Source organism: Protobothrops mucrosquamatus, unplaced genomic scaffold, assembly GCF_001527695.2.
Source record: "Protobothrops mucrosquamatus isolate PMUCROS unplaced genomic scaffold, P.Mucros_1.0 scaffold827, whole genome shotgun sequence".
NCBI lineage: Eukaryota > Metazoa > Chordata > Lepidosauria > Squamata > Viperidae > Protobothrops > Protobothrops mucrosquamatus.
Window position 1 is genome coordinate 712,706 of NW_015387087.1, and position 18,147 is coordinate 730,852.

Consider the following 18,147-nt stretch of genomic DNA (forward strand, 5'->3'; position numbering starts at 1 on the left):
AGCTAGAAAGAGACTTAGGGGGTTATAACAATACTTAAACTCCTACTTAATTTTAGCCAGCTGTTTCCAAACTAAAAATATTGAGTTTAAGCTTCCTTTAGCCATGATGAGTGCTGGTTCTTAATAAATTGGGAAGCGGGGAACAACTCTGTTGCAGAAATCTGAGTAGGAACATTTTGGAAAATAAATGTCTGGTTACTTTGGATAAAGTGTCCAAACCAAAAGAAGCCCTTATTGGGATGTTGGATTACATCTTTGCATACTAAACAAAAGTTGATGATAACAGAGGAACATTTGCTCATAAAAACTTCTGGTTTTCTTGATCGCTGTTCTTCATGAAAAGGTCTCTGATTGCCCTTGCATAATCTTAAAGGGGCCAACATAGACAAGACTGAACAATAAGAAAGGGTCCAATTTGATGTTGCCTCCCTGAATATTCAGATTCCTCCAGGACCGTGATTTGAATTTAAATTGTTATTAAACTAGGGCTTGGTTGGAAACTTAGTCTGCTTCAAACTGTGTTTCTGCTTGTCGAATTTCAACTGTTCAGAAACTATTCACTCAAATTTCTTAATTGGGTAAATGTTGTTTAATGTTGGAAGGCTGATCCATGTACATGAAAACACAAATAACGGAACAGGATAGCAAAAGAAATGTTTCTCACATGTCTAAATGGGATGTCACTTGCTTACTTTGACTCTTGGTGTCAAGCCTCTAATAACAAGATTCCACCGTACAGTAGAAGGAAAAATTCATATGGAGTTTCATTAATCGGGCTGAATTCCAAGAGAAGAAAAATTCTCTTCTTTTTCCCAGATTGCTTCACCAAAGGGCTAATGGCTCTTTGCCAGATAAGACTGAAATATCCATTAGTTGTGTTTTGAAATCCCTCTTCTCAACCTTTAAAACTTCTCTTATACTTGGGTATCATAAAATAAGATTTAGAATTGCTTCCCACCTAATGCTGTTCAGATACAATGGGAATTATGGATTCAAGGCATCTGAAGATCTCATATTGAACTTTGTCATGTTGGTCGAGTTGTTACGAATTATATCAAAAATGTACCATCAGTCCTCAAAAGGTTTCTTAATTACCGAGATTATATGTCATTTTGAGTAGCTGAGTCAGTTTCCCAAAAGTTTCATACCAAACATCTCTTCTGTTGGAAATTACTTGACCGCACTGTTTTCTTAATGATATGCTTGGTTGGGTGCAAGTTTCGTTGAATTCTGAACTGACTGCCTTAGATTATACTATAAATTACAATTGGCTGCCTCTTAAATCATATTTGGTATTTTGTTGATGACATCAATTTATAGGAGGGTGATAGCAATTCTCAAAGCCGTGGCAATTTCCCCCCAAATCTTTTAAGTTGCCATGTACTACATGAATGTAGTCAACCAATGCAAGAGAATGTTAAGGCTTCATCCAGAGCAGTTGCAATTAAAAATATTTTTGTAAGTAAACATTTTCAGATGGTATGGATGGGAAGTGAGTATTTGTAGTCCTTTGTTTTTCTCTTGTGGTAACTTTTTAATGCTACTGAAAATGATGTCAAGTTTACATGTTTCTAACTCATGCTTTTACAGAGAGACTTTGAAATTTTACTTCTTTGCACTTTTTAAAAGTGGGAAGTAGTGATACTTTTAATTTACTCTCAACTGTAAAACACCAACTTCTAGCTTTCCTTGTGACTCAGAAACGGTATTTTATGGTGCCTTTGGATTTCTGATATTTTGGAGTTTATAACATCTCTGATCATGGTGCATAATATAATCATTGTTAAGGCTGATTTGTCACATTGGTCATTACTGCAAGGAAGTTAACATGCCATTTAATTGTCCTTGGCTAGTGATGGTCATTTTCTCAGATCTGCTTCCAAGCCTTGATGGATATGATCCTTGGATGGTTTCAAAATAATTAAACTGTAGGAGCCGTTTCATTTTTTTTTAATGTCAAGAATTGATTACCACGGCAAGCGAACATTACGATGTTTGGTCATGGGTTTGTTTTTCCTGCCTTCTGGTGTTCTTCATCCTGTTCTTGGATGACTTTTTAAATTTTTACTAATAAAAGAGCTATTATGAACTGTGGAAGTCATTTAATTATTTGTATGATGTAGGGTACCCTGGTTCACACATCACAACCAGTGCAGTGCTTAACCATGATTGGGCTCATGCTAGTCCATTTTCCAACTTCTCATGGTCAGGCTTGCATGGAGGAAAAAAAAAGTGGATGCCTGAGTTAATTCAGCACCCTAATATAAATGTGATTGGCTGTTGCCCCCCCCCCCCAACTGCTGGTCAAATCCAAACAATAGTTCACTTATCATTCATGTGTGCTATCTGAACCAAGCGCTGAATTCAGAAAAACCATAGTCAACTGGCTGGTTGCCACTCCAATTGAGACGCAAAAGCTATATGAATCTCTACATGTTAAATCTTGGTTACTTTTAACCTTGATCGGCGTTCATTCCCAGTAGGTTTAGAGATCCTTTGCAAAGCCAGCCGGTTGCATCAGCTTCTGGTCCTACAGGCTGCAAACCCAGACAGAACACAGTAACCAGGTTTAAAGCATTACCCACAGGTGCATAACTGGAACTCAGCCTGACTCCAGTTCAGACCTTCAAGTTTTGGGGTGGGGGGGTGGGTGTAGAATGGGAATATAGCTCCCATTGTCTCCCCAGCCCGGTCTCCTTTGGTTGTTGACCGGGCAATCTGAATTAGCAGGTGCAGATCTGCCCCACCCCATCTTTGCAAACAAACAAACAAACAAACAAACCCCAAAACTTTTTCAACAAAGGTCCAGCCCACCTGAATCTCTCTGTGTTGCTTCTACGCCCCCAAAGCTGGGGAATCGCCCCTACCACCCCCCCCACTGCCCCATGGCTCCTAGGGGGCGTGTCTACCAGAGGGGCGGGTCTCTATAAATATTCCCCCCTCACCTGCGTTTCTTTTGGGGAGGCATCGTCCCGCGGGCTCGGAGGTGGTCCGGCCAGGCTCAGTCCTCCATGGCGCTCAGGAAGCAGCTGGAAGACGCCAAGAAGCGCAGCGCCGACTCCGGAGTCGAACCGGATCGGAACGTCTTGAGCAAAGAGCAAAGGCACCAACGGATCAGCCTCTTTCTGCAGGATTTCGACCACCAAGGTGAGGCTTCAAGAAAGGGGCGCATCCCGTTGTGGTCCTTCCTTCCTTCCTTCACACGTGTGTCTCCCTAAAGGGGGGGGGGTGTTCTTCCATCTTTCCCCAACCAAAGATCTTCAGACGTTCTGTTGGACTACAAGAACCATTATGCTGAGACCTGGGATTCATGGGAATTAAGAGTCTGACATCCCGTAAGTTGGCAGGAGAAGTTAGGAGACGGTGTGATGCCCTCATGCTAAACTACAAGATACTATAGTTGGTTTTGGCTTCACCCCGTGTGAGAACTTCATCCCTTTGATTAGTAGTGGTATTTATGGATTATCCTTGGGGAGAGCCTTGCCCATTGTGGTTTATTCAGTAACCCTTCATTGGTGGTGCAAGTTGTTCTGGGTGTCAATTGGCTGACCCCAATGAGGCTAGCTTTGCGTTTGCACCTTGCATGAACCTTGTTTGCAAGCCAGGGTGAAGCAAGCTGTGTTTCATATTCTCCCTGCCGTCCTCCCCATCAATTTCCCCAACTACTTTGGAGAAAAGGTTGACACCCTTTTCATCCCCTGCTTCTCTGTGGAGTCCTTGGTGCTCTCTCAGCTTGGCGGTTTTCATCTGGGTAACAAAACACCTGCAAGCAAATAACCACATTTGGAGAGCATCAAGGACCTCACAAGTTCAACCCTGAGCTCCGTATAGAGAAGGGGTGTCCAACCTTGGCAACCTTAAGACTTGTGGACTTCAACTTCCAGCATGGCTGGCTGGGGAATTCTGGGAGTTGAAGTCCACAGGTCTTTCAGTTGCCAAGGCTGGACACCCCTGATAGATGGTATTCTCTTCTATTGATACCTGCTTCTCTGTTCAAGCAAAAGAACACCTACAAGAGATGAAAAAAGAACTGGCTTCACTTCTCCAGATGGCTGAGAAAGCCTTCAGAGTGGAGCTGCTGGCTCTGCCTCCAGCCATGAGAAAAATGAAGAGGAAAGACTTGTTGGGTGAGCCCTGGGCCCCGCTGCCCGCCTTGCTTTCTCCCTTCTCCTAGCCCAGGTTTTTCTTCTCCACAGCAGGGTTTGACCTGTAAGATTGCAGACCCTACTTTGTTGTTGGTCTTCTTGAGAACGCTTCCATATCTATGAATTCAGACAAAGTGGCATAAGAGGAAGGGAACTGTTTCCCCCCCATACCTCAAAGCGGTGTACTCTTTCCACCCTGGCCCACAGAGAGAGAGAGAGAGAGAGAGAGTGACTGGTGAAAGCCAGCCAGAGACTTTCCATGGTTGAAGGTCTACCTAAACTCCATGGATTTGTCCAACTTTTTTTTTTTATAACGGACGGGACATTGTTCCTATTTTCTTCCTGGATGTCTTTTGATTTCCCATTCTTAACTCTTAGCCCCCAAATTTACTATCCCTGCTTAACATTTTGAGATCAAGCTAAAAGCAGCTAAATATGGCTGCATCTCCAGAAGTTGCTAAATTCCAACTTCTAGCAATCTTTGCTGCTCCTGGCCTGCTCGGATGCGGGTCCTGAGAATTGTGATCCAGCTCCAGATATTTCTGATCTGTAGGATGCAAGTCACTTTTGTGAGTTGGCAGCCAGCTGCTTTGGCATAATGGTTTAATCTCTGTCTTCCAGATCTAAAAGAGGAAGATGCAGCTGCAGCAACAGCTGTGGCCACTTTGGAGAAAGTAAGTATCTGCAAAGAGTCCGTTGTATCAAAGTATATTAAAACATCGAATGGGAATAGTATGTTGTATCTATACCAATAGGGAGATCTCTGATAGGTTGATGGGGATGGAATTAGTTCTTCTATTTATATACTATTAAAACTGTCTTGTCTGTAACCTTTAACTGGACGAATCGGTGCATCATAGAACAATTTTTGAACCAACCTACCTCCAATGGGCTAACTTGCAGAAGGTGCCCAAAATCCAGGACTCATAACTCCTGTGGAATTGAAATTTGGCATTTTATAAAATATTTTATGGTGTAAAATTGCCCTAAGGATTTGAGACATAATGCACAATGAACAAAAAGTTTTCCGGTGGTCAACATTAGAAGCTCTGCGCTTGTTGGAGGCATGGAGGAGTCTGATGAGGAAATGTCTCTGAAACGCACACGCAAGGGAGTCATGGATAACATCTACATCTGTTGGGATTTTTTTCCAGATATAGAACTATTAGTAGGATCCCGAAACCTTATTTCTGATTATTTTATATAGCTAGAAATGGATGATTTGTGCCTAATCTGGATGAAGGGATCTCTAGGATGCTGGTCTTAATTTTTTCCCTTTTCTCCCCAACGCCTCTAAAGAGCAACTGTGGCATTGGAAACCTGCACAGTCCCAGATTAATAAGGACAAACAGCAAGCGAGGTAAATCTGAAAATGCTCCTCCTCGTACAAAAGAAACTTTTTTGTACTCTTCCCAAGTTCTTCTGTACTGATCCTTTTTGGAGCTGAAGGGAGTAATGGTGTCTAGGACCTCTGGAAAACATCAAAGTCTGCTTGATTCTAGTTTCTACAGCTTGGACGCCTACCAGATAAATGGACCTCAGTTTCTTGACTTCTCTGTCAAGTTCTACTTGCTGAGAAGTTCTAGAGATTGTGGGAATGCCAGGAGCTACTTTAAAGGGGGATCGAGATGGCGCACCCAGCTCCTTTTGAACCCTTTTTACCATAGTTGTGATGAAAAATGGCTGGTTATTAGGGCCATGCATATGTCAAAAAAAGGATTAGCTACTGAATCCTTAAGGTCTAAACTTTTATGTTATGTCATTTCTAAAGTAGAGACAGCTGTACTGACTTCTACCCACTGTTAGTCTCCTAACTCTTGACCCAAATGTCCTTTCCAGTTAAAGTCACCACAATTGTGGAATATAAGGAAGCAAAAGAGGATCAGGGGACACAAAGCAAGAAAACATCTCAGAAGGTAGGTGGGAAAAAGGATAATGATCTGTTCTGCTTTCTTGAGCCTGTTTTCTTTGCAGGTTTGAAGGCACCTTTGTCTGCACCAGGTTTGTATTTCATTACCCCAAAGTTGCTTTGGATTCAATGCCATGAAAATAAGATATATATATATATCTTATTATTTTTTGCAGATCTTTAAAACCAAGTCACTGACTTCTGCCATCACCGATAAAAAAGGCATTCTCTGCAGGTAAGAGCAGATCATTGCTTTTAATTCATACTGTACTTAAAAATGAAGGGAATTTGTCCACTCAGAGGGATTGATAAAAAGATGGCACCACTGGATAGCTGAGACGCTTGGCAGTATTCCAGGGGCGAGGATGAGTGCTTAGCAGTATCAGCTGTCCAAAATGGGTGGGGGGGAATCATCTTAGGGGGAAAATCTCAGTAACGAACCAGTAAGGAATGAGCATGGCTTGACTGCCAAAGGTGCAATGGACTTTTCTGCAGAGGAGTGAAAATATGGAAAAGAGACTGGTGGATGGATAATCAGAATTTGCTCTGGACTGGAATGTTTTCTTGGAGCACTTGTCTGTCTTAAAGTGTATCATAAGCAACATGAGGGGCAGGCTGACTCTTTTTATTTTAGTGGAGAAGACCTTTAAGCATCAAGCTGTTGGAAATTAACCTAGCTGGAATGGTCTTAAAGCAGTTGAAGGCTGGGGCCTCCTTTTGCAAAAGCAAGTGGATCAGTGAAGAAGTTATGGGTTGCTTCCAAGAATCCTTTTTTTTTTTTTTTTTTGGTTTCAAGGAAAGAATAAAGCCAGTTGCTGTTTCTCAGGACTGCGCAGAATAGTTTTTCTTCCAACATTTTAGTGTAAACAGGAGCAGTTATAGGAAGAAATATTGTTTGTGTGTGTAATTATTCAAGATAGTGTCTTCCATCAGGTCTGCATCTGTATGTTCCACTCCAAACATGAGACGCATTGAGCGATCAGCTTCTCTGCGTGAGCCGCCGAGATCTACTCCCAGGTTCACCAGCTCAAGCTCTAAAAGGTCAATATTGCTGGGTTTTTTTAAAAGAGTAGATTCTTGACACTCTTACACCATTAATTGGACTTCTCCAGAGAAGATGGATGTCTGCCTATGGCTTTCCTCCAGAGTGGAAGGGCTCTCCACCTATCCTTGAGTCGGCACAAAATGACCGCAGTGTGAAACTGATTGTTCTCACTGCGGATCCCTACCCTGCTTGCTTTGCTTCTCTGTCAAGTCACTGCAGCACCCCAACCTCTCTCCGAGAGGATGAGCCTAAGGAACTACCCGTGTCTGGAAGCTATCCTTAGATCAGTGATGGCGAACCTTTTAGACACCGAGTGCCCAAAAACCGCCCTGTCCCCACTCCCGCTCTCCCGCCTCCCCGTCCCACTCCGCCAGCCCGCAGGGCCACCTACCACCTCCATGGCCCGTCGCAGATCACCCAGGCGGCCCTGCAGTGCCATGGCAGCCACGCCCTCCGCCTGCACCCCACAGCATCATCTGCATGTGACGGGGTGCAAGGGTGGAGTCTTGTCCCCACTGCCCGGCTTCTGTGTCCTTGGCTGGGCTGCTGTGTGCGGGCCACGTCCAGGGGCGATTCTCCTCCGGGTGGTTGCTGGGGAGGAGGGGGCCGTGGGAAAGGTGGGGGTGGGGCAACGGCACACGTGCCCATAGAGAGGGCTCAGAGTGCCACCTCTGGCATGCGTGCCATAGGTTCGCCACCGCTGCCTTAGATGCTGTCAAAATGGATGAGGTGTGCGACATCTTTAACTAGGGGTGCCCTAAGCCCATTTCACTCATGGAGAAGACGAAGGCAATGTCAGGGCATGTTTGTGTTGTTAGGTACAAGAGAGGAAAACGCCCTGAGTCTTCTGAATGGATTGGTGCTGGACCATTTCTCCAGTTGCAGCTCTCTAGAGGTCCTTGCGAAAGTTGCCCTCTGGATGTTCAGATGACCCTCTTCTTGCCTGTCCTGGGGACCTTGGGGGGCAAGTGATCTGATGGCAGTGCCCTGACAGCTTGGAAATAGGAACAAAGACATGGCTGCTTTAATAAACTGACTCTTTAAAGCAGCTGCATTTTTTAAAAAAACCCTCTGAAGCTGTCTACCTGCTTGTATTTGTATATAGAGTTGGGCAGCCAATAAATTTAAATTCTGTCTCTATCTACCTACCTATGCATGGATATATACGTACACACATTTGATTTTGATACTCGCAGCCTGATTTTTTTGAAGATGAATATTTCAAAGACTCAAAGCAATCTCTTTGTCTACCCCCCCCCCCTTTTCTCTTGCTAGATTTGCACAGAGGGGGATCTCCACAGGAAACTCAGAGAGAACTCAGAGTTCCAGTCTTCGCAGTTCTTCGATGCCCCCCGAACGATCCCTTCCTTTTGTCAACATACCTCTGAGCGATGGGCAGGTATGGCTCTTATGGGCTTTGTCCATAGCAGAATTGGCTTCGCTTGATGGGTGTATGTATACGTAGATGTACACACATCTCCGGGATCTAGTTATTGTGTGTTAAGAAGCTGCATGAATCTGGTCATCACGGAAATAGGATGGCGAAAAAGACAGGCTTCACTGTCAGATCAGTAGCAATTATTTCAAGATGCTTAGGAATAAAATCGGCATTACTAAGGGAAGGCCCTGGAGTTTTGAAGTCATTGGGGTGGAAATAAGACCACAAAACATCCAGCAACATGAATGGGGAAGAATATATGTGAAATTATATGTATTATTTGCTGTGCAGATGATCCTCAAATTATGACAATTGCGACCAACTTATGTTGCTAAGCGAGGCGGTCAGTAAACGACTCACACCCAATTTTACCACTTTTTTTTGCTGCCATCATTAAGTGAATTACCGCAGTTGTTAAATGAATCATGTCATTCAGCGAATTTGGCTTTCCACATTGACTGTGCTTGTTGGGATGCTGCTACCATCATAAAATACAGGCTAGTTGTCAGGCGCCTGAATTTTGATCACGTGACTGTTAGAAGCTGCAACAATCATAAATGTGAGGACTGGATATACTGTATATATTTTTTAGCACAATCATAACTTTGGTTGCTGAAGGAAAGTTGAGTCCCCCTAGGTGCATTCCAAATGATATCTTTTTGCTTTGTTTCAGACTCTTTGCTCATCTGGTGAGGACATCCAAAACATTGATGTGCAGCTGTTAAATAATGACACTGTCCAGCACATCCACACCCTGGTGGTAAGTGCTGAAAGCGAAGTATTTTGAGAAATGGCTAGCTGTCTTCCACATCCATATTTTTGGAGAATTTGGAGTTTCCCTCTTCAGAAAGCTTCTCTCCAGCTCTTGACTCTGCTCAGTTCTGAGCTGGTCTGAATCCCTTCTCTTTCCCAATTGGCGAAAAGTAGGAGTTGGCAAAACGTTTTCAGCCAGAGGGTATAAAGATAACATTGAGAGCTTGTATTGGATACTCTCACACAAGGGTTGCTATAGGTAGACACTGGCAATTTTGCAAAATGGCAGCTGGATTGAATTTGGCCAATTGGAAAACGTTTGTTCCCTTGGAGACAAAGTATTCCCTATTCTTATTTAGAATGGGAATTAAATCATTGAACTGGAATGATCCACACTGTGGATCTAAGAAGTGAGACTTGCAAGACTGATCAATTCTATGCCATCACATCAACACTGATTCTTAGTGGGCACAGACAGACTTTTTCCAGAGTGAATAGACTTGTAGCCTTCATTAGAAATAAATGACATTAAGGATAATCATTTTGCTAAAATCAGCTTTACATTTTGTTTGGACATAAAATTACATTTGTTGTTAGTTGCGACGTCGTGTCTGACCCACCGCGACCCCATGGACAATGTTCCTCCAAGCCTTCCTGTCCTCTACCATCTTCTGGAGTCCATTTAAGGCTCACCCCTACTGCTTCAATGACTCCATCCAGCCACCTCATTCTGTCATCCCATTCTTCTCTTGCCCTCAATCTTTCCCAGCATTAGGCCCTTCTCCAGTGAGTCCTTCCTTCTCATTAGGTGGCCAAAGTACTTGAGTTTCAACTTCATGATCTGGCCTTCTAAAGAGCAGTCGGGGTTGATCTCCTCTAGGACTGACTGGTTTGAATGCCTTGCAGTCCAGGGGACTCGCAGGAGTCTTCTCCAGCACCATAGTTCAAAGGCCTCAAATTTTTTTGCACTCAGTCTTTCTTATGGTCCAACTTTCACAGCCATACATTGCAACTGGAGAAACCATGGCCTTGACTGTACGTACTTTTGTTGGCAGGGTGATGTCTCTGCTTTTTAGTATGCTGTCTAGATTTGCCATAGCTTTCCTCCCCAGGAGAAAGTGTCTTTTAATTTCTTGGCTGCAGTCCCCATCTGTGGTGATCTTGGAGCGCAGGAAGATAAAATCTGTCACTACCTCTATTTCTTCCCCATCTATTTGCCAGGAATTGAGAGGGACGGATGCCATGATCTTGGTTTTCTTAATGTTGAGTTTCAAGCCAACTTTTGCACTCTCCTTCTTCACCCGCATCAAGAGGCTCTTTAGTTCCTCTTCACTTTCTGTCATTAGAGTGGTATCATCTGCATATCTTAGGTTGTTGATATTTCTCCCGGCAATCTTAATTCCAACTTTTGATTCATCTAGCCCTGCCTTTTTCATGATGTGCTCTGCATATAAGTTAAATAGGCAGGGCGACAGAATACAACCTTGCCGGACTCCTTTCCCAATTTTGAACCAATCAGTGGTTCCGTGTCCAGTTCTCACTGTTGCTTCTTGACCCACATATAGGTTTCTCAAGAGACAAATAAAATGGTCTGGTACTCCCATCTCTTTAAGAACTTGCCACAATTTGTTGTGATCCACACAATCAAAGGCTTTAGCAGAGTCAATAAAGCAGAAGTAGATGTTTTTCTGGAACTCCCTAGCTTTTTCCATGATCCAGCGTATGTTGGCAATTTGATTTCTAGTTCCTCTGCCTCTTCGAAATCCTGCCTGTACTTCTGGAAGTTCTCGATCCACATACTGCTGGAGTCTAGCTTGTAGGATTTTAAGCATAACTTTATTTTCATGTGAAATAAGTGCAATGGTGCGATAGTTTGAACATTCTTTGGCATTGGAATGTAAACTGACCTTTTCCAATCCTGTGGCCATTGTTGAGTTTTCCAAATTTGCTGGCAAATTGAGTGTAGCACTTTTTGAATAGCTCAGCTGGAATACTGTCACTTCCACTAGCTTTGTTGTTGCTCAGCTTTCCTAAGGCCCATTTCACTTCACATTCTAGGATGTCTGGCTCGAGGTCAGTGACCACCCCATCGTGGTTATCTGGGACGTTAAGCTCGTTCTTATATAGTTCTTCTGTGTACTTTTGCCACCTCTTCTTAATCTCTTCTGCCTCTGTTAGGTCCCTGCCATTTTGGTCCTTTATCATGCCCATCTTTGCATGAAACGTTCCCTTCATATCTCCAATTTTTTTTGAAGAGATCTCTGGTTCTCCCCATTCTATCGTTTTCTTCTATTTCTTTGCACTGTTCATTTAAGAGGGCATTCTTATCTCTTCTAGCTATTCTTTGGAATTCTGCATTCAATTGGATGTATCTTTCTCTTTCTCCCTTGCCTTTCGCTTCCCTTCTTTCCTCAGCTATTTGCAAAGCTTCCTCAGACAGCCATTTTGCTTTCTTGCATTTCTTTTTCCTTGGGATGGTTTTAGTTGCTACCTCTTGTACAATGTTGCGAACCTCCATCCATAGTTCTTCAGGCACTCTATCAGATCTAATTCCTTAAATCTATTTGTCACCTCTACTGTATATTCATCAGGAATATGATTTAGTTCATACCTGAGTGGCCTAGTGTTTTTCCCTACTTTCTTCAATTGAAGCCTAAATTTTGCAACGAGAAGCTCATGATCTGAGCCACAGTCAGCTCCTGGTCTTGTTTTTACATTGCCTTCATGTAAAATCCATTAAATAAAAATCCACAAAAAATAGGAATAACCCCCGAAATGATGTTTAGATTTCTAAGGAGATACTTACACGATTTGCCTTTTCCTTCCTCAGAACCAGCTGACGGCCCTTTGTGGAAAAGCAACAGTTAAGTAAAGTTGAAGAAATGGATGGCAGTTTTTCTTGTATTTCCTTCATGTAAAGAAACTCCTGGATACATTTAAAGCAGCAGGCAATTGGTTTTAAGGATTTATTGCTTATTAAACTTTGTATATTTCTCATATAGAAACACTTGGTGACTTGACACTTGAAGCAAACATTCTTAGTGGGAGAATGAAAGTAAAATGATGATTGGCCTTCATTCCCTCAGATTTCAATTTATGCCTGTATGTAGACATGAAACGTAATTAGTGAATTTAGCTAAAGGTTTATTGAAACATTTGAAACTGACCTTCCATTAGAATTAAAAACTGAAGAATGCACTTCAGTTCTGATTAGGTTTAGTATTTGTCACCTTGATAATCAAGTTATGAAATTGCCTGATTCTTGGCATAATCTTATAGCGAACATACATACGACAAAGTTTGGTGAAGGTATATCCCTCCTAGTCAAAAATAAATGGTAGTGCATCTAGAGAGCCCTAAAGATCTGCATTTTTTAGACTTTTGAGAATGGCTCTTAACAATTCAGGAAAATCCCAATATCATCTTATCAAAGGAGAATAGCTGACTATCAGAAATCAACCTGCATACTCCAACTGTATCATGGTAGTACTACATTCAGTGCCTTAGCTAGTTTTTAAAAGTTGGTTAGAGACATATTATATACTCAGCTTACAACCTTGTTTAGTGACCAACGTAATAGAGATATATCACATAGGATATATACCTTGTAAAAATAAGAGAAATCCTCTTCCCAAGATGGTACATCCACGAAGGGGGTGGAAATATTGTAGAAGCTCAGACCTGGGGGGTACATATCTGTATCTCCCTGCTCTGAGAACTTAAGGCAAAATTAAGGTAGATGCAATTCTGGAAAATTACTGTCTCTTGATAGAGTACTTGTAATTATTATATTGCTAAGTCTCTGTGGCTTTTGAGGTTGACTTTGTGTCCATGATTAGGTTTTTAGGAGCATCGTAGGGTAGAGTTTTTTGTGCCACTTTAGTTCAAATCCTAAGGGAAGGGCGGAGAGGTAAAAGGGAATAGTGATCAGCAGCTATGTTGAATTACCTCTCAAACCTCTATTTGTTCTGGTTACAAGGCAATCATAACTGCAAATAATTGATGAGAGTTTATGGTTGACCTCTATGAATCTTCAAGAACTTTGTTTGCATTATAGAAATATTTATAAGCATTCTATGCTTCAAGACTTTTAAATTGACCTCACGCAGACACACTTGTCTTCAATTGTGCAGGTCACAGACAGCTTTTCAAGGGGTATATGAGTGTTTGCAATGGGGATATTGGCTTCTGTGACAGCTGTCTTAAAAGCTATTCAATAGTTGAGTTGTCCTAGCTTAAGCATAGTAATAACAATCACCTCTTGCCCTGCAAGTTACATGAACTTTTAGGATATTGACCCACAAGCCTTTCTCATTTCTCTGCAAAACCCGTTCACTTTCAAGAGGTGTTTGATCTGAGCTTATCTGTGTAAAGGCTAGATTGTTTTAGCCCGAGGAGGAAGTAATTTTATTTTTAAGAACAGGATATCATTTTTTTTACAGTTTGGAAACTTCAAAACTGAAAATGATGCTCCTTCAAATATTTCAAGTGAACATGTTGCAGCCTTTTTGCAAATTTGAATTACAATCTTCTATTCAATGAGATGTTGAAAACTCTCCTCTTAATTTGTCAATCCAAAACTGTAAATCACATGCAAGTTCCTACGGGGATTTATTTGAACGTGGCTTTACTCCTGCACAGGGCTGTATACTGGATTATGTAAGGAAACACAGGAGACGTTGAGGAAGCAAAGCTAAAATGATATGCCTTTTTGGTGGGTTTTCTTGACATAGGTGGAACCTAGCCTAGTCCTGCTACAGCTATTACCTGTCCTTTCATCAAAAATAATGCCCCTATGGGGGGTCTTGGTGCTACATGCCTGGCATGACACCCAAGGCCCATTTGCTTCCATAAGGCCGACTTCCTTTAGCTCTCTTCAGTTCAAGCTAGTCAATACTGGAAGTGATTTGCTTCAAAACTCCAAGGTCTAATTTCAGCTGTGAATTGACAGAAAGAAAGCCGTTACAAAACGTATCATCATACACCAATGGTTTTTATTAAGTTTCAGAAACCTTTTTTCACAAGATGGTAAAAAAAACCTCTTACAACCACTTTCTTTTTTTTTTTTTTTTAAGTCTTCCATGGTTTTTCCCGTCAGGTTTTATTCCCGTGTGCCGGAACCAATTTACTTACCATGCATCTAAAGTGGTAGATACAGGCTATGAATGTCTTTATTCTATTTGTAGCAGCTTATGCAAGATGCAGCCAAATACCAAGCCTCGGGACAAATTTTTACACAAAACTTTACAATGTAGAATTTGAATTTAAAATAGAGAAAACTTAAAATCTACACAAAAAACTGGTAAAAATCAAGCACAAGTACAAGGACTGGAACTTAATCCAGATGAACAGGAGAGAGTCTCGCCTTTCCTTTCAAGTGCTTTTATTCTGCTACAGAACAGTCAGTCGAGGGGGAAAAAAAAGATGTAAGCTTTTTTTTTTATGTGTGTGTGTGTGTGTGTGGTTAGTTTAAATTATACACTCTGTAGATACTATGGACCAATTTAAAAGTTACACATACAGCAACAGATGTCCATTGGGCTCATGTGCATTGTTTAGACAATCCAACTGTGTTGCTGAGAACAAGTCAGGCAAAATTTTGAAGAGAGAAAAATCCATGTGTAACTTCCCCTTACCCTGCCCTAGACAAACATTTTTTCTACTGATGGGCACACTGCACCCCCGGTCCATGATGGCCACTTTCCTCATCGGAACTATCATTATATGCCTCGCGCCTCTGCCCACCGCTTGACCCACGAGTAGTGTCAAATTCTTGAAGATCTACTTCTTCTGCTTCGCTAATTATGTTGGGAACTTCTGGTCTGGAGGGCAGAAGATCTTCAAGTTCCTAAAAATGAAATATTTCAAATGTATTTGAATATGTTATTTGGCCAAGTGTGATTAGACCACACAAGGGATTTGTCTCCGGTGCAGTAGCTCTCACTGTACAGGCAAAGCAACAGAATAATGATGATAACGATACCAATAAGAGGGTTAAGAAAGATAATAAGGTTAAAAAATAATACTACAGCCATACAGCATTGTGACAATTACAGTAGTGGCCAAAATTGTGGAAACCTTTTGGGAAAAGTGTATTTTTGAGGTTTGATGGCTAATAACACCACTTTTCTTTGGAGTAGTACTATAAAATTATATATCAATGTAAAGATAATTTAATCAAGAATGTAATGAAACAAAGTTTGTTCAATTATCGGCAGTGTATTCTATGAACAGTTATAGCCAAATAACCAGAAAAAGGAAGCATAACTTGCTTAGGTTGATATCAGGTAGCTTTCTTCATCTGATTGTAGCCAATGAGCATGAGTGTTTAGAGAGCCAATCAGGTGTCATCTTGTTTTGGCAATGAGCCAATCAGATCACAGTAGGATTCAGTTATTGATGTCATGGATTGAAGCTGAGAGGGGGACATTTGTCAGTGTGTATTGTGATCGCTATCAAGTTGGTTGGTTTTTTTTTGTTCTTTCATTTAGTCAGCTTGTGAAACGTAATAAAATTAAAGTAATGGTGCAAAGAGTTGACCGGTCGCCCAGAAAATGATGTAAAATAGTATTATTAAGTGAACAAGGCTACAGTTATAAAGAAATTAGAAGAAAAATGGAAACTTAACCAAAGGTGGCATTTCTACTGTACACTTTTCCCAAAAGGTTTCCACAATTTTGGCCACTACTGTAGGTGCTCAACAGAATGATGACCCGAGGATATAGCAAGGAAAGGGTTGCATGGAGTTATCGTTCTATTTATGTCCTCAAATGTTTAAGGTTATTTGATTTTTTTCAATAAAACTTGCCTTTTGCTCATATAACATGGTGTGGCTACCAGCCCTACCCCCAAGATTTCTGGAGACGGTGGAACAATGATGTGGAATGGACCAGATCATGTGATTTTCCTGTGTTTGGGAGCGGATGCTTCTCCTTGAATAATATTACACTTATTTTAAGGTTTAACTGCATGTAGAGAGGAGAAGTGAAGAGTTTAGGAGAGGAGAATATCTAGCAGACTGCTTTGTATACTTACTGTAAGCTTTTCTGGGCTAATCCAGTTGTTTTCAGGAAACTGCACATCAAACTTTATATAAAGATCACCCTTTTCAAAAGGGTTGCGGTATTGTGGCATTCCTTCCCCACGAACTACCCGGACAGAGCCTAGAGTTTAAAAAAAAAAAAAAAAAGGAAACCTGTCAATGAAGGGCAGCGTGTCACTTCTCTCTAGGCAAAAAAAAAAACAAAAAACAGATGTGAAAATATTTTTTTAAAGCGTTTGAAGATGGAAGAACTTTCAAAACAACAGCATGCGAGTTTTTACCTGGCTCAATTACTTTTCCTGGGGGATATTTCACCACAATCTGGCGTGCATCAAGGTGCTTAAATGTGAACTGAAAGCCACACAGGGCTTCAACAAGTCCAATCTTGTGGGTCATGTGCAAATCATTTCCATCTCTCTGGAACACCTTGGAGAAAGAGGGAGAAGGGCAGGGTTGGGTGTCTGCTTTTACCATTTGGCACTAGAGTGTTTCATACAGAAGCTGGCCATCTTCAGAAACCATACTGGATTCTTCAAACTCTTTGTCCCAAGTGAACTGCACAGTTAGCACTGTTTTCCAAACCATCATTTAGCAACAGCAATAACATTTAAGACTTATACATATATATATATATACATACACATATATATACACGCCTTGTCATTTAGCCCTTTGCTCTGATGATGTTAACAGGTTAACGAAAGCTTAGCAATTAAAAAAAGCCTTTTGCCTTACATCCCAGAGTTCGTTGTTTTTATCTTATTGACTTTAAATGTCCATACCTGGGATTCCAATATTCAAAATTATCAAATACATACACACACACATACATACATACACACACACATATATACACACACATATACACATATATACACTGCCCCACATTGCTTTACAGCCCTCTCTGGATGGTTTACAATGTCCACACATTGCCCCCAACAATCCGGGACCTCATTTTACCGACTTCGGAAAGAGGGAAGGCTGAGTCAACCTTGAGCCGGTCAGGATCGAACTGATAGCTGTGGGCAGAGTTAGCCTACAATGCTGCATTCTAACCACTGCGCCACCACAGCTCTCACAACTAAGGAAATATATTGGGGTTCTTGCTCATAGAAATGCACTTAAGATCTGCACTAAAAACAAGATTAAAATGTTGGCTAAAGGTTGCATCCCATCGGTCTTAGCAATAGCAGACCTATGTACTGCTCCACAGTGTTGTACAGCCCTCTCTGAGCGGTTTGCAGAGTCAGCATCTTGCCCCCAGCAATCTTGGTCCTCATTTTACCAACCTCGGAAGGATGGAAGGCTGAGTCAATCTTGAAGCCCGTCAGGATCGAACTGCTGGCAATCGGCAGAATTAGCCTGCAATACTACACTTTAACCATTGCGCCACCACGACTTGTGCACATTTAACAAAGTTTCACCACCCCAAACATTCCCATTCAAAATGTTCCAGTGTCACTGAGCCAACGTTCTTTGGGCAATTCAAGCCATCATTACCTCATGCTCCTTTTCTTGAAGCAGGAGAACAATGTCTCCTGGCTCCACGCCGGGGGCTTGATCAGCTTCTCCGGTAAAGGTGATTCTCTGCCCATGCTTCATGCCTTTATCTACATGGACTTCAAGAATCTTTACTTCTTTTATCACCTTCTTCCCTTCACATTTTTTACAGCGGTCTTTTTCGTTGATTACTTCTCCTAAAAAGAGACATGTTTGCACCTTGTTTTGAGAGACAGAAAACTCAAGCTACAAAGATCCCAATTCTTAGATCAGCCATGGCTATTCCATATAATTTTATTTATGAATTGATTAAAT

The 18,147-nt window shown here is 41.6% G+C and overlaps 2 protein-coding genes across 2 annotated transcripts in view; one reads left to right on the forward strand and one right to left on the reverse strand.

Moving 5' to 3' along the window:
• The first annotated feature begins 3,011 nt into the window (after window positions 1–3,011).
• LOC107290117 (borealin-2) lies at window positions 3,012–12,162 on the forward strand. Its single transcript, XM_015818967.1, has 10 exons — window positions 3,012–3,147; window positions 3,999–4,127; window positions 4,767–4,819; window positions 5,445–5,505; window positions 5,985–6,061; window positions 6,231–6,289; window positions 6,988–7,095; window positions 8,375–8,498; window positions 9,211–9,297; window positions 12,121–12,162. The coding sequence occupies exons 1-10, from the start codon at window positions 3,012–3,014 to the stop codon at window positions 12,160–12,162; spliced, it is 876 nt and encodes a 291-aa protein (XP_015674453.1).
• A 2,100-nt stretch (window positions 12,163–14,262) lies between these two features.
• The window catches only part of DNAJA2 (DnaJ heat shock protein family (Hsp40) member A2), an 11,150-nt gene continuing 7,265 nt past the window's right edge, over window positions 14,263–18,147 (reverse strand). Inside the window, exons 6-9 of the mRNA XM_015818961.1 lie at window positions 17,833–18,029; window positions 16,614–16,758; window positions 16,326–16,453; window positions 14,263–15,138 (exon numbers count right to left, since the gene is read on the reverse strand). Of these exons, the coding sequence (XP_015674447.1) occupies window positions 14,950–15,138; window positions 16,326–16,453; window positions 16,614–16,758; window positions 17,833–18,029 (659 nt within the window). The 3' untranslated portion in view covers window positions 14,263–14,949. The remainder of the gene's footprint in view (window positions 15,139–16,325; window positions 16,454–16,613; window positions 16,759–17,832; window positions 18,030–18,147) is intronic.

Bases quoted from the DNA above. Each gene is read 5' to 3' on its own strand.
- LOC107290117 (XM_015818967.1), top strand. From the start codon at position 3,012: ATGGCGCTCAGGAAGCAGCTGGAAGACGCCAAGAAGCGCAGCGCCGAC. The intron at 5,506-5,984 runs GTAAATCTGAAA...TGTCCTTTCCAG, and splicing joins AAGGACAAACAGCAAGCGAG to TTAAAGTCACCACAATTGTG. The intron at 9,298-12,120 runs GTAAGTGCTGAA...TTCCTTCCTCAG, and splicing joins AGCACATCCACACCCTGGTG to AACCAGCTGACGGCCCTTTG.